At 42.5% G+C, this 16,621-nt stretch overlaps 1 protein-coding gene across 3 annotated transcripts in view; it reads left to right on the forward strand.

The window, feature by feature from the left end:
* Positions 1–16,621, forward strand: part of NINJ1 (ninjurin 1) — a 74,714-nt gene that overhangs the window by 48,693 nt on the left and 9,400 nt on the right. For all 3 annotated transcript variants that reach the window (XM_027837159.1, XM_027837158.1, XM_027837157.1), the window contains exon 2: positions 9,468–9,699. In XM_027837159.1, the coding sequence (XP_027692960.1) occupies positions 9,468–9,699 (232 nt within the window). The remainder of the gene's footprint in view (positions 1–9,467; positions 9,700–16,621) is intronic.

Consider the following 16,621-nt stretch of genomic DNA (forward strand, 5'->3'; position numbering starts at 1 on the left):
GTAGGAGGTTTTTTTTTTAAAATTATTAGGAGACACAGCCTGGTAAACTTGAAAGAGCACTCAGAAGCCCTGGTTCAAGGCCAGTCTTTCCCTCTTACTAGCTGCTTGATGTTACAAGCCTTACTGTGGGGGTGGATTTAGATGATCTCTAAAGTCTCTTCTGATGCTAACATCCTATGGAATTCTCCAACTCATGCCTCAATGAGGAAAAAAAATAAGAACTGAATTGTAAAGCAAATAATTATAAAATTTCATAAAAACAAGAAATATGACTGGCGAAATGCATTGGGATCCTTTGAGACATATATGTAGGTGTTTTGTTGGAATTATGTACTGCACTTGTTGAGACATTAATAGTCATGGAAACTGCTTGATTTTCATGAAGTCTATGCATTCAGTGGCTGTAAAATAAAATATTTTTCTTTACAGTGCCAAGCTCGGAGCACTGTCTATACTAGGTATTAAGTGAGTGAATGTAAACATTCACATTGCTAAACTAGTGGAAAGAACAGGAATAGAAAGCAGGTTTTTAGACACTCAGTCCAGTCTTTCATTATATCACACAGTCATTTAGTTAAGATTGGCATTGATGTTTGGAAAAATGGGACCTAACCAGGGGTGTGCCAGTAAATATTTAATAACTAGCTCTCCTGGGGTGAGGGTAAAGAAACACAACATACATGCTAGCTATACTTTCAAGTTTAAATCTGCATTAACACTTTCTCTATCGTTTTAAGTCTAATCAACAAAACACTAAATCAAGTCCTGATTTGTAACTATTTGCCAATTCCTGAAGTGCAAATGCTCACACTGAAAATTTAACAATCAGCTCTTGGTAGCAGTTGGATCTGGCTCCAGTATACCCCTTGCACCAAGTTCACCCAAGTAACTCTTTAGGGGGTAGACTTTCAATGACCAACAGAAGAACCACAGATCCTAGCCTATGACTTCACTGCTTCTTTTACTCCAGCAAAGCTTCAGAAGTCCTGAAAGCCCTAATATAAAGCCCCTTGCCATCCCATAGTGTAGATGATGCTGTAGGCTAGTCCATGCCCCTTGCAACAATAACAATAGCTCACCTTTCTATGGTGTTTTAAACTTTACAAAGGGATTTCCTCACAAAATCCCTGCAAGACCAGCAGCGTGAGTAGCATTATTTGTATTTGACCCATGAGACAACTGAGGAGAAAGAAATAACTCACATTTATAAAGCCCTATGAGGTTTCTCACAGGAGAATAAATATAGAGGTGGAAGGGCCCTCAGAAGCATCCAATCCAGCCCCCTCATTCTACAGATGAAGAAACTGAGGCCCAGAGAGTTTAAGTAACTTGCCTAACATTATGCAAAGTGATATCAGAGGCAAGATCTGAACCCTTCTGACTCTAGAGACAATGCTCTTTGCACTGTGCCCCAAAGTACATTTAAAAGAGCACTGTGAGGTGGATAGCATCAGTCTCATTGCATGTTTTGCACCTGAGAAAATGGAGAATCAGAGAGGTTGGCCAGGGTCATCCAGCTGGGTGTTGGCACTGGTATTCACACTCAGGTCCAGCGTCCTTTCCATCACACCAGTGCTTTTGGAGGTGACTTACTCTGCCGAGCACTGAGAGCCTCCAACTTGAATGTCAGCTTGGCCCCAGGCCTAGGCCACATCCCATTCCGAGGGCATATGGGTTACAATGACAACTGCTCCAAGGCATTGGTCTCTTGGAAGCAGCTGCCTTGGCAGGACACCACTCACATCATGTCATTGCCAATAACATAAGCAAGCTAGTCAACAACCATTTCTTTGCTTACCTCATCCGTGGATTCTGGAACAGGGGTGTCATCAGAGGCAAAGAGGGAAAAATTAAGGGGAGGAGGGGAAACATATTTATTAAGCACCTACTATGTGCTAGGCACTGTTCTAACTGCTTTATAGATATTTTCTCATTTGATCCTCAGAATAACCCTGGGAATTGGTGCTATTATCCCTGTTTTTGTAGTTGAGGAAACTGAGGCAGACAAAGGTTAAGTAACTTGCCCAAAGTCATACAGCCTGTAAGTATCTGAGCCCGAATTTGAACTGAAGTCCTCTTGACTCCGGGCCTAGCACTCTGTCTCACTTAAACCCTAAGAAGTGGCTCCTGGACAAAGTCTAGGTGCCAGAGAGTTCTCTGGGCATGGGTAGAGTGATGTGGCCTGAGAGGGCTGACGATTGCTGCCAGAGTTTAAGCCTATCACAGAATGGGAGAGAGACAGAGTGGGCTTTGAGGATGAGCAGGGACCTCATCAGGGAATTCAGCAGACTCTCAAGTCGACTTTGCAGACTGTTTGCATTGCTCTGGAAAAACATTTCCTGCCTTGCTCAGGCCTTTGCCCAGAGGCTCCTTCCTGTTTCTTCCCTTCACAGCAAGAATCAAGTGAAAGCTGCTCTAGCATGAACCTGGAGTCCTTTGGGACTGCTGCCCAGACCTGACGACGCTCCAGGGATTTTTTTTTAAAGTCTAGCTCAGTTCTTGGGAGTCACACAAATTCTTAATTTTCTACTCTATTTTGCTGCCCCCAGGAAAGAGTTCTCTAGGCTCCTGGCTTTCCATATTTGTTGTTGTTTAGTAATTTTCAGTCACGTCTGACTCTTCACAACCCCATTTGGGGTTTTCTTGACAGAGATGTTGAAGTAGTTTGCCATTTCTTTCTCCAGCTTGTTTTAAAACTGAGGAAAACAGGGATAAGTGACTTGCCCAGCATCACACAGCTAATATGTGTCTGAGGCTGAATTTGGACTCAGGTGTTTCTAACTTGACTCCAGGCCCAGCGGGCATTTTCTCTGGCTATTCCCCCAAGCCTGGGACATTTTGCTTCCTCCCCTCTGTCTACTAATCTCTCTGGCTTCCTTTAAGTCTCAACTAAAATCCTATCTTGTGCAGGAAGCCTTCCCTAACCCCTCTTGATTTCAGTGCCTTCCCTCTTTAATTATTTCGCACTTATTCTGTATATAGCTTGCTTTGAATATATTTGTTTGCATGTTGTCTTCCATTTTAGATTGTAAGTTCCTTGAGGGCAAGGACTGTCTTTTGCCTCTTTTTTTTGTATCCTCAGTGATTAGCACAGTGCCTAGCACATAGTAAGTGCTTAATAAATGTTTATTGAATTGATTTGAATTGAATTGGTTGAGTCTTCCACCTAATGGGGGAATACCTTGTATAGCATCACTGACAAGTGCTCATCCAGCCTTTCTTTGAATACTTTCCCTGACAAGGAACTCACTCTCCAACAAAATAGCCCATTCTATGTTTTAAATAGCTCTAAATTCCCCCTTTCAATTCACTGAACACTTATAGAGCACCTGTTATATGCCAGACCCTGTGCTAGGCTCTGGGATTATAGGCAAAAATGTTCAGCCCTGTTCTCAATGAGCTTAAGTTTTACTGGAGGGAACAACATGTGTGCAGATAAGTATATGCAAAGTAAATACAAAAGAAATTTCCAACAATAAAGATAACAACAGGGGGCAGCTAGGTGGTGCAGTGGATAGAGCACTGACCCTGAAGTCGGGAGGACCTGAGTTCAAATCTGGCCTCAGACCAACACTTGACACATACTAGCTGTGTGACCCTGGGCAAGTCACTTAACTCCAATTGCCTTAAAAAAAAGATAATAACAATAGCAAGTGTTCATAGAAGAGGTTTGCAAAGTGCCTTACAAATATTATCTTGGTTTATCCTCACAACCCTGGGAGGTAGGTGCTATTATTATTCCCATTTTACAGATAAGGAAACTGAGGCAGATAGAAGTTAGTGACTTGCTCAGGGTTACACAATATACTGTTGTTTTAAAAAATAAAACAGAATAAGATACAACCAACTCTTGATTGATTATATAATTGGATAAAAAGAATAAGGGCCCTTAGTCACTTTCAAGAAGTTGTTTTTGACTACTCTAGCTCATACTGGATTTATTAATGTCTAGCTATTGACAGATCACAAACTGACTATTCTCAGGTGGAGTGACCTGTGTCTCTTACTGATGCTTTTTCCAAAACTGCTTGAAAGGAGTTCAGATGTTTTCTCCGCACACCATACCTAGCTCCACAGGGCCTCACAGACCACCTCCAATCATTCCATGAAGCATCAAGGCATGTTTTGTAAATCAAGCTCATACCAAGCATTATAGTAATATGTAGCATTTATTAAATGCCTAATGAAGACAAAGTTTAGCTAAGACACAGGCCCCTGTTCTCAAGAAGCTTATAGTCTAAAGGGTGATGAAAAACCAGCTAAAATGATTGTCATACTACGTGATAAGTACATTAAAAAGTTATAAAACAAAATGTTTTGAGAGGTTTGAGAGGGAAGATCATCTGTAGGGTATGAAGAGCACCCAACCATCATCATAGGTCACATTGACATTTGGTTTGGCAAATCCACAAAGGCACAGAGCAAAGCGGTGTTCAGTAATAGGAAGAGCAGTGAGCTGAGCATTGAGAAACCTGGGCTCTAAATCTGACTCTGCTACTGCTTTGCTGTAAGATCTTGGACAAGTCCCTTCCCCTCTGTGGGTCTCAGTTACTACGTTTATAAACTCATGAAGTCCCTTTTAGCTCCATTGGGTTGCATGGTGCTCCTCCAATCATGAATTTTCTCTCCCTCCCTCTTCCCCCCCCTTCTTCTCTCTCCCTCTCTTTCCCTCTCCCTTCTTCCCTCCCCCCCTTTCTCTCTCTCTCCCTCTACCTCCCCTCCCTTTACTCCTCATCTTTCTCTTCTTCTCTCCCTCTCCTCCTTTTTCTCTCTCCCTCCTCCTCTCTTTCCCCCCCATCTCTCTCTCTCTCCTTCTCCCTCTCCCCCACCCCCCATAGGTTTCAGCAGGTTGCTCAAGGGAAGAAAACACTGGACTTTCTCCTAAGGAGATAATCTCATAGATAAAGAAGAGTTGGTTATACATTTGGTGGTTTAGCCATTCCTGCCTGTGATGCCCAGCCAGAGGCCATAGAGGGATGTGCCATGGTTGCTGACACATTGTTTTTTCTTTCCTTTGATCTTTCGAAAACAGTCATCTTTGGTAAAATCACTACAGTTCTAAGGCTTGCTTACCAACCTCAACATCTCTGCATTCTCTTAGGGAATGTATCCATGCCATGTTCAAATATAGACAAAACAGGAAACCATAAGTAGGCGCTCAAGAATTTGAAACACATTTATTAAGTGCCTACAGTATGCTGGGTTCTGGGATTACAAGGACAAAAATGAAAAAAATGAAGCCAAAAACCAATCCTTGCCCTAAAAGGGCAGCCGTTGTCTCGGGGAGACAGGGAAGGAAATACAGGATAACTTGAGGAGGAAGGAGTGTTAACATCCAACAGTGTCATTGGTTCCATGGAAGAGAAAATGCTCAGGAAAGTATAAACCCTTATTCAAAATATGGCATTAGAATAGTTGATTGTATATAGACCATAACTTCAATAATATGAATGGAAACCACAATGACAAAACCCTAAAAACTTCACACTGTATTATAATATTCAAGCTTGGCCCCAAAAAGGAGCAGAGGAAATATACCTTTTTCTCTTCTTTATAGAGGTGGGGGACTAAGGGTGCGGAACATTACACACACTGTCATGCATAGTTTATGTCTTGTTTGGTTTTGCTGAACTGGTATTGTAATTCTTATTACTTTGGGGCTGTTTGGGCTCTGCATTGAAAGGATCTGTATGGGAAGAGAAGTGAGTGCTGATACAGGAAACTAATAAATGCCTGGGCCTGACCAGAATCATTCTATCCTTGACTAACCAAGCAGAACTCAGTTCCTCACTCTGATGAGAAAAAGGACTTTTGTAACCTGGAATCTTCCTACCTTTCCAGTCTTTTTATCACACGCTGTGTTCCATTGACACAGGCCTCCTTGCAGGTCCTTGTTCACACAACTCTCCACCTCCCAAGTCTCTCTGGCTGTCCCCCATGCCTGAAATATTCTCTCTCCTCCTCCTCCTCCTCTTCCTCCTGGCTTCCCTGGCTTCCTTCAAGTCCCAGCTAAAGTCCCACCTTCTGCAACAAGCCTTTCCTAGTCCTCCTCAATCTTTGTGCCTTCCCTCTCAGTCTACTCCCAGTTTATGTTGTATAAAGCTTGTTTGTTCATAAATATGTGCATGTTTTCTCCTCACTGGATCTCAAGCTCCTTGAGAGCAGGGACTGTCTTTTGTGTTTGTTTAGCTTCGGTGCTTAGCATGTGCCTGGCACACAGTAGGCACTTAATAAATGCCTGTTGACTCTAATTCCTCTCTGGCTCTGACCTAGCACCTTTATTAATGGATAATCCAAGGAAACAGACCCATGGGGTCACAACCATTGTTGAGGTTTCAGGCACAAATGAGAAGGAAAGAAAATAATAATAATTTTTAAAACATTTCTCCCTTGGAGAAAAATAGTAATTTATTTCAATTCAATAAGCATTTATTAAGTGCCTCATTTGTGCCAGGCACTATGCTAAGTACTGAATTGAAAAGCAATAATTGAAAAGATGTTCTTAAAGGGAAACGAGTTCTACTCATACATAATTGATTTTCTCCTAATTTATTCATCTGGCTTAAAAATCAATTAAAAATCAAAACTTTCTGTCTCTTTCCCAACATTACTGAACTGTATAGTACTCAAATATTCCTGTTGCAAGGTCTAGTCACATGTAAGGTCTTTCTTTGGAGGACCAAATTCTGTCCCCTTGAATTTTGGAGTCCAAGGTAAGCCAAGTGGCTTTTGGAGTGACGGGGTATATTTAGTTAATTGATTCTCTTGGAATGACTCCCCATTCCCTACAGGATAAAATCCAAACTTCTTAGCTTGGCATTCAAGGCCTACAACGTTAGGGCCACTTCTTAGCTTTGCAGTCTCTCATTCCTGAAGTTGACTTGTGTGGGGTCACACAGTAAGTGTCAGAATCAGAACTCAAACCCAAATCTCCTGACTCTGAGTCCAGGGCTCTCTCCACTTTACCATAATCTGATTTCACTTTTTGGAAAATACTAACTACACTCATTTAATTACTGCATGATTCTTTCCTGCACCTACAAGGCATACTAGCTAACCTCCCTGGTAGGACCAACCTCTGGATGTTTATGGGATGTGGTGGGAGGCTGTCAGTCCCACCAACCAATGGAGGCTTGTCAGGTCAAAAAGATCCAAAGATCATCCAATGTCTTTAGGTTGGGTGGCTTGATGGTTAGGCCAAGAGAGAGTCCCTTAGACTTAAGATAAATGGGGACCCACGTCAGTAATAGGAAGCTCCACAGAGAGGAGCTGCAAGGTTTACAGTTTGGCAACATTGAGCATTATGCATCTTTTGGCTGCCTCAGTCTTTCGGGAAGGTTCCAATGTTATCTATACTTCTCTTTCTCCCCAACCCAATGAGATATGGTTGCTATTGTAGACATTTTGTGTTACTCAACCAAATAAGGATAATAATAATAATACTCAATTATTGTATGACTCTGTCTTGATGACAGATGTGAGAAGGTAGGAGATTGTTATGAGGATCAGATGAGGTAATGTATGCAAAGAGTTATGCAAATTTTGAAATATTAAATAAATATCAGTTATTTTTATCATTATATGTGCACATGTTTTATCTACCCTCCCACCCCTCCCCTGAATATAAGCTCTTTGAACAGAGCCAACCTCTTTATTATTTTTGTGTTCCCCATAGTGCTAGGCACAGGTCCTTGAATTTAGTAGCTGATCAACAAATTTATGTTAAAGTTTGTTGTGGTGGTGCATGCATGAAGTCTGTGACACTGGGGGAAGCTGAGGCTGGTGGACCACTTGAGCTTGAGAGTTCTGAGCTGCAGTAAATAGGTCAAAAGCTGATTGAGTGTCTGCCCAAGTCCAGCACCACTACGGTGAGCTCCTAGGAAAGGGAAGGCCACTAGGCTATCTAATAAGGGGCAAACCCACCAGGTCAGAAAAAAATTGAGCAGGTTAAAGCTTCCCTGCAGGTTGAGATTGGTAGGAGTGGACTCTGCACTTTCTATCCCAGTGAGCTAGGGAGACCCAACCTAAGCAAACAAAACCAAAACCAAATCCCAAATCATGTTAAGCAAATGAATGAATTCAGTGCTAATGTTTGAGGAGAAAGACCCCATGAGAAAGCTGAGATAATGCCTCTGCAGAAGATATGGGCATAATTTCTACCTCTTATAACATTGTTGAGGAGATAAAGCTCTGTAAGCTTTTGAGTGGAAAAGAAACATTTAAGGAAGGTTGTTCTCTGAGTCTTAGGGCAGTTGTAAGCTAATGAGGCACTATGACTTTTGGGACATGCTATATTATCTCATTTATCCTTGATATAATCCCTCGACGCAGGTACTACAGGCATTATTATCCACGTTGAACAGATTAAGAAAACAAAAACTTCGAAAGCTTGTGTCTACTTTAAGGTCACAAAGTGTCAGAACCAGGAATCAAACCCAACTCTCTTGACTTTGTGTCCAAGGGTTCTCACCACTATGTTATACAGTTTCTTTCCTGTACTCACTTTTAAAAGGAGACTTATTGAACTTAGTTAAGAGGCATCTTGGGGCTTAGGGAAGCTACTCTGAGGCCATCATGCCACATAAAGAGGAGAGAATACCCCAAACATTACCCAAGGATCATAGGTCAAGAATTGGGAGGGACCTCAGAAGTCATCTTGTACAACTCCCATATTTTTTGAGAAAGCTGAAGCCCCAGCAGCCTAATGACTTGTGCAAGGTAGTAGGCATCAGAGATAGGATTTAATCTCACTCCTCTGATTCCAGTCAATGCTTTCTCTACTGTGCTGCCTGATCTCCTGGACTCTGTCATGTTGCCTTGGTGGTTTCCAATTCCCTACTAAGAGAAAAGGGAGGAAATAGCTAAATGTTCCATTTGATGATATATTTCTGACCCTCCCGATTTTTTTTTTTTTTGCCATGTCTGTTTCAAGGAGGTGTATTTGTCCTAATTCATATTTATGAAGCAAAGTGTATGGGGATAAGCTTGCTAAAGAAAACAGTTCCTGGATGCTTGTGAAATCCAAGACAGGTTCAGGCATTGTAGTGTAGTAAGGGGGAAAAGTGGTTTTCTTCAGTGTCACAGTTTCAGCATTTATCAACCATTCAGGTCCTTTTCTCTCTCTGAGCCTCAGTTCCTTCATCTGTAAAATGATGGTGCCATGGAAAAGTCAGCAAATCTGGGATTAAATCCCAGCTCTGCCACTTATTATCCAGGTGACTTTGGGCAAATCACCTCATTTCTCTGGGCCTCAGTTTCCTCATTAAAAGGTGAAAATGGTGTCCAGTTCTAAAGCCATGCTCCTGTGATCCTTGCACTTGTGAGCCAAGTCTTGGGTAAATCATAAGGTGGTGTATAAATGTGAGCTATTAGCTGATGCCACAGTGTTGTCTTTCAGCTTTTCGGTTTTCTGAAACTCTGCACATGTCCTTTTGTTAACTAGTTCTTTTTCCCCTTTCCCCTTTCAGTCTGTTGCTGGCTGGGGCTGGAGGAACAGATCCATCAACGTGAACCACTATGCTAACAAGAAGAGTGCAGCTGAAAGCATGCTGGACATTGCCCTGTTGATGGCCAATGCCTCCCAGCTAAAGGCTGTGATTGAACAAGGACCTTCTTTTGCATTCTTTGTCCCACTCATCGTACTCATCTCGGTCTCCCTTGTACTCCAGGTGGCAGTGGGTGTGCTGCTGATCTTTCTGGGTATGTACTCTATTTGTTATCTACTGTAGATCAACCACAGTTTTTAGGCTTAGTCCAAGGAGTAACTAAGGTAGAGTAATAGAAGCTTTGTCCCAGAGTATGGAAATTTAGAGGGCACTAACACCTTTCTTTGATAGAAACAGTTAAGTTTAACCTCTAGTTAGCATGAAATTGGAAGCTACCAGATGGTTTCCTTCTGAAGCCCTGGTGGTTACTCCTTAGGTAAACTCTGTTTTAGCTTGGCCTGATCTGGCATGCTCCTTGTTCTCTGTCACAACTTTACTAGCAGTGCCCTGCCAGGGTCCTAACATCACTGCTGGCCTCCAATACCAATTGAATTGAGATTACAGGAGGTAGGGCAGTATGGTAGGCAGATTCCTGGTTTTAAGGTTGGAGGGCCTGATTCCAATCCTGGCTCAGTCACTTAACTAGCAGTATGATCTTGGGGAAGTCATTTAATTCCACTGACCCTCTGTTTCCTCAGCTTGTAAAATGTTCTATATATGTTATTTCATTGATTCTCACAGCAACCCTATGATGTAGATGCTATTATTAACCCCATTTGATAGCTGAGGAAACTGAGGCTAAGAAGTGAAGTGATTTTCTCAGAGTTATACAGCTAGCACATGTCTTAGGCAGCTCACATCTTCCTGATTCCAAGTTGAACATTCCTATTCAATTAGCCACATGGTGTAGTGGAAAGAGCTCAGAAATCAAAATATATGGATTCAAATTTTAGAATTGCCACTTATTACACATGTGACCTTGGGTAAATAATTTTCCCTCTTTGGGCCTCAGTTTCCTTATATGTAAATGGGGATAATAACACTTCTGCTGCTTACCTTCTAGGATTGTGGGTATCAAGTAAGTAAATAAGGGTATTAAAGTCCTTTCTAAAATGGAAAGTGTTTATGTGCATTGGTCATGAGACATATCAATGTAAGTAAGTATGAGAAAGATGTGTGTTCTGTGGGCAACTCACATTGTTGGACTACATTTATGATTATTAAATGAATTCCTAAATTGTTGCTCAGACAATAAGAGGTTAAATGATTTGTCTTTTGTCAGAAATGGGATTTGAACTCAGGTCTTCTCAATTCCAAGACTACCACTGCTGCTATTATATCATGTTACTTCTCATTACATTAGTAAGTGGGACCCAAATCCAGGTCTTCTGATGTCCAAAGCCAACATTCTTTCCCCTGCATCACATTGGAGTGTGTGGGCTGAGGGGGAAGGAGAAGCTCTCAGAGAAGGTCCAATCTCTCTCTCTCTCTCTCTCTCTCACACACACACGCACACACACACACACACACTTGCATAATCTGAGGTTTGTGGTTATGGGTTATAGCACGCCTACTACAGCTTGTATCAGTCATGCATAGAGCATGGAGCCTTTGCTGTGGGGACCACCTGGGCAGGTGATGAAATGCAGATAGTAATCTCCCTTTGGGCCAACATAAATGCCAATAATTGTAGGTCCCCTGAGTGATGACACCATATTATCAACATCCCTAAAGCCCCTGGTGCTGACCCCTGAAGTCCCTATCTCCATGTGCACTAAGGACATAGTCCTTGTTGCCAGGCCAGGAAAACAACCAAATAGTTAGACCTGGGCTCAGGGGCAGGGAAAGTCCATTTGCGCAAGGAAGGGGCATTTGGAATGAAGCAATAATGAAGTCAAGGTCCAGGGTGGGCTAGAGGTAAGCCTAGATTCCTGAGTGGGAGCAGGGAGACCACTGGTATTACTGTATGGGGAAGGAATTCTGCCTGCTATGATTCAAGAGGAAAGCATTTTGGCTCAGAATGAGCCCAGGCACCCATAGACATTATCCCAATCAAATCTCTGAAGTCTTTCTTGTTGTTTTATATAGGGGAGGAAGTGTGTGTTCTTAGCCAGTGGTGGAATTGGTAATAGAAGAGCAGAGATCCAGTGCTATGAGGCATATAGAAGGCAGCACAGTGCAGTAGGAAGAGGGTTGACTTGAGTCTGAGGACCTGGGTTCAAATCCTAGCTCTGCCACTTATTGTGTGACTTTGGGTGAGTTCCTTAACCTTCCTCATTAAGGTTATCTAGGCAGTACAGTGGGACCAGACTTTGAATCCTATCTTGGATACTTATTAGCTATGTGGCCCTGGGCAGGTCACTTAAGCACTATCTGTCTCAGTTTCCTCATCTATAAAATAGGAATAATAAGAGCATCTACCTCATAAAGTTGTTTTGAAGATTAAAGGAGCTAACCTGTTTAAACACTTTGCAAACCTTAAAGTGCTATCAAATGCTAGCTGTTGTTTTTATTCCTGGGCCTCAGTATCCTTCTCTCTAAAATAATGGGGTTGAATAAGATGCCCAAATCTAAATCTCAGATCCTATAATCAGAAATGAACTTGCAGCAGCAAACCTCTAGTTTCTTTTCTCTATTGTCTCCATTGTTTGTCTCTGTGTTGCTCTGAACTTCCCTCTTTCTCCTTTTCCTGCTTCTCCTTCTCCCCCACCATTATCTCTTCATTCTCCCCCACCTCCTCCTTCTCTGACTATCTCCTTGTGGCCCTAGCCCCTCTGAGAAGGCCATTTCCTCCCAGTTCCTGCTTCAGGGAGATAATATTTGACCTGATTCAAGGATCAAGCACATTCCTGACCTAGTTCCAATGTTAATAGAAGCTTGGTGAGGTCTTGCTTGGACTCTAAGCAGAGCTAGGGGATTGGTCAGTGCCAACTGATGGTTTGGAAGTAAACTGAGATGAATACAACCCTCTTTTACCCTGGCACACAGTAGGCACTTAACAGATGAAAAATGGAATCAAATTAAAGCATGATACAGTGGCAAAAGAACTGGATTTGAAGATTATAAGACCTGGGTTCAAAATCTGCCTCTGCTTCTTACTGCCTGGTGACCTCAGGCATATCTTTTTCCTTTGTAGGTCTCAGTTTGCTCAGCTTCCAAATTAGTTATTTTTGAAATCCTGTAAGTGAAGATCCAGAAATCCATGAGGTTCAGAGATCTAGGAGATATGTTCTGAGTCTGGGAATAAGGGATCTGAAGCTCCCCACCCCTCCTTGACTTGCATGCAGGGAAAAGGCAGGAAAGTACTTGAGAGGGGAAGACAAAGTTGCTAGAGCCTTGGACCTGGAGTAAAAAAGTAAAAAAAGACCTGGGTTCAAATCTCAGCTCAGACATTTACTAACTGTATGACTAGGAGTAAATCATTTAACCTCTCTGGGTCTCATTTTCCTTTTATGTCAAATTAGGCAGGGAACTGAATGACCTCTGAGGTCCTTCTTCCTCTAGACCTAGTATTCTTTGGATACTGGTGGTGCATTTACTTAAAAAGTATGATGGCTGAGGGATGGATGATATATGCCTTCTTAGCATACTATATCAGCTGGGGAGGGCTTTGGTTGTTTCTTCCTCAATGCACCATGTTTATGAAGTTGGATGGCCCAACAATGGATTCGGTCTCAGAGGACCTGCATTCAAATCCCAGCTCTGCTGTGTATTCCTGTGTGATCTGAGTCAGTCACTTAACTTCCCTAGGACTTAATTTCCTCATAGACAAAATAAGGGATTGGATTAGAAAGTCTCTAAAGTCCAATTCAGCTGGAAATCTGTGCTTCTATTATCTCTTCCCAAATTGAACTCTGCCTCTTATCCTTGGGGGGCTGCCTATTCTTAGCCAGCAACCACCTTTTATGAATTGTCAACAGAATTTTTAATAATTCCCCAAGGAGAGGAAGATTTGGGTTAGGTTTATTATATTCCTTTCTGGAAAGACATGTGATCCTGCTGTTGGCCAAAGCCTTGAGTTTCTCTATAGTCAAGCAGGCTTTTGAGCAATGGATAGCTGGTTGGAAAATTGGGCATTTTATAATGGACTGTGGGAAGATTTCATGGAGAGCCCAAGGGTTGGCCTTAAAGCCGAGAGGCCAGACTGCCAAGTCTCTTCATGAGCTCCCTCCACAAAACAGGCTCTGTGGCCTCCACCTCTCCTCGTATTGACTTCTGGTTCCACTGGTTACTCTGAACATTTCATTTAGGTCTGAGGAGGAAAGTTTTCTCTTCAGATGTGGTCTGGAGAAACCTGAGCAAATAATTCCCTGCTTCTTCTCCACAGGAGGGGCCAGTCACAGATTACTCAGTTTCTAGGTGCCCTCTCTGGCCAGTTGGATTGGCACCTGCACAATGCTTCCTGACAGTCCCGGTCTTCCATCTTCTTCTCTGCCCTCCACCTCAACACTTTAATGTGCTTTGGATCTCAGTGCCTGGCATTTGGAAGTCACCTCTGCTCCTTGCCCTATTCTGACTGGAGCTCAGGAAGGCTACCACATGAGCCCTATACAGGGAAACTCATTTTGCCCTTGTATTCAGTTAGGGGAAAGAATCAAGGGGTCAAGTTAGCACAAGTGCACCTGCTATGTTTCAGGCACTGCATTTGCATCAAGGGCTTACCTTGGCTCATAATTATATGTATTTACTACTTATTTCAGTTAGGTAGCTCTATGGATTGGAGTCAGGAAAACTGAAGTACAAATCTGAGCTTAGACACTTATTAGATGTGTGCCCCCGGGTAAATCATTTAACCTCACTCAGTTTCAGTTTCCCCATCTATAAAATGGGGATAATAATATCACCTACCTCCCAGGGTTATTGTGAGGACCAAATGAATTAACATTTGCAAAGCACTTTGCAAACCTTAAAGTACTGTCTAAATGCTAGCTATTAATTTTATTTCTAAAACATGTACTTTACTCACCTTCCCTCTTTAGAATATAAACTCTTTGAAGGCAGGGAATGTCTTCCTGGTATTTGTGTCTCCAGTACTTAGCACAGTGCCTGGCACATGGTGAGCACTTAATAGGTGCTTTTTCATCCATCCGTCCATCCATCTATCCATCCATCCATCCATCCATCCATCCATTCATCCATTTCTGGGACCACCTCCTTTTCCAACTGTTCATTTCCTAGGTGATATCTTTTGCATTGTATCTGGTGCATGAGTCAGAGTTAGTGAGATGCTGCAGCCTCCATATACCCAACCATATGTCTCTCCATTGTCCTTACCTTCAGGGGGTTACTCTTCAGAGATCATGATAACACAGCCAGTCCAACTGGACAACTTGGTGTTCTCCCAAAATATCTGACCTGCTCAGCTTCTGTGTCTTCTGTGCCTTTGCTCATATCACTCCCTATGTCTGGAATGTTCTCCTGCATATCTCAAAGTATTATATCTCCTTCCAGGCCCAATTCAAATACCGCCTCCTCTATGATGTCTTCCTTGATTCCTGACTTCCCTCCCTGACCCCTCCCCCTCCAAAGTAATTGATGTTCAGAGTAGTTTGTATTCAATTCAATAAGAATTTATTAAATTCGGGGTATGGGTCAGACACTATTCGATGTCTGAGATTTCAAAATTTTGTCTTCGTAAGATCATGGGATTAAATATTTGGAGTGAGAAGGGACCTTTAGAGGTCATTGAATCTTTTTTTGGGGGGGGGTTGGGCAATGGGGTTAAGTGACTTGCCCAGGGTCACACAGCTAGTAAGTGTTATGTGTCTGAGACTGGATTTGAACTCAGGTCCTCCTGAATCCAGGGCTGGTGCTCTATCCACTTCGCCACCTAGCTGCCCCTCATTGAATCTTTTAGTTGTATTTTTTATGGGGAGTTCCAGAAAGACTAGCACATCTGGTATGAGGGTTTGCCGAACTCTTTTCAGGGATGCTTATCTACCTTCGGTGTCCACCTGTCACCCAACTCTCACCTGTGGCTCCAAGAAGTTGTAGTATGTACAGTGGTCACACCCTGGTAAAACCCTCTTGGCAGACGGGCTAAACCAGGTTGAGGGCAACTGATGGGCCTCAACCCTGTAGTGAGTTAGGGGGATGTCTATCCCAGATATCTAACGACTTCCTCCAGCAGACTGGTCAAATGAGAACATTTTCTTCAACTGCCATGAAGGCACTTAGAGCTTGGTCAGACATTGAAGATGCCAAGGTCATCTGATACATCCCAGGCCATCACCAGTCATCCTGACTTTTGTCCTGCCACTTGATTTCTGTAACACTGGAAGAGAGAGTGTGAGGCTGATGACTGTGCATCTCTGCCTCACTGAAATCCAGCTCACACACAAGTCAAGACATCACCCTGTCCTCTTTGAAAACGAAGGACGAACAACATTAGTATATACTTCTTGTCTTCCCAGTTACATGGTAGCCTTCATAAGGTCAGGGATTAAGTCTTGTTTCACCTTTCTATGTTCCCTGACATGCCTCACATAGGTACAATACAGGAGGGGAAAGAATAAGCATTTATTGAGTGCTAACTACATGACAAGTTTTTTTACAAATATTATCTCATTTGATCCATCCAACCACCCTGTGAAGTAGGTACTATTATGTTCTCCATTTTATAGGCAATCAGAGGTTAAGTGACTTGCCCAGGGTCACATTTCTTAATAATTAGAGCTGCCCTCAAGTGCAATGGGCTGCCTGGGAAGACAATGGATTCCGCCTCACCTTTAAGTCTTAAAGCACAGACTCCCTGATCATTTGTCATTAATGATCTAAAGAGAAATCTTGGTCTGCTATGAGTTGGACTAAATGACCTCCCAGGTCCTTTCTAGATCTGAGATTTTGTGATTCTCTGAAAGGAGAGATAGAGAAGGGCCTTCACATAAGGAAAAGCATATTGACACAGCTAAGAAGCTTTAATCCTTGCTGGACACTCCCCACTTTTATCACCTTTGGTTTATACTAACCCACTGGAATAGCTCTTTCCTAGTGCAGGAGCTCAGAGAAATTCATGTTTCTCTTAGTGAAGGCTCCAAATTGGAGCTCCCATGGCTAGGCCAGGAGGTGACTTTCTTTTTTTTTTTATTAATTTATTTTGATTTATCAATAATCACTTCCATATGCTTCTGAGTTTA

This window comes from Vombatus ursinus, unplaced genomic scaffold (assembly GCF_900497805.2).
Source record: "Vombatus ursinus unplaced genomic scaffold, bare-nosed wombat genome assembly UNPS02014820.1, whole genome shotgun sequence".
In the NCBI taxonomy this organism is placed as follows: Eukaryota; Metazoa; Chordata; class Mammalia; order Diprotodontia; family Vombatidae; genus Vombatus; species Vombatus ursinus.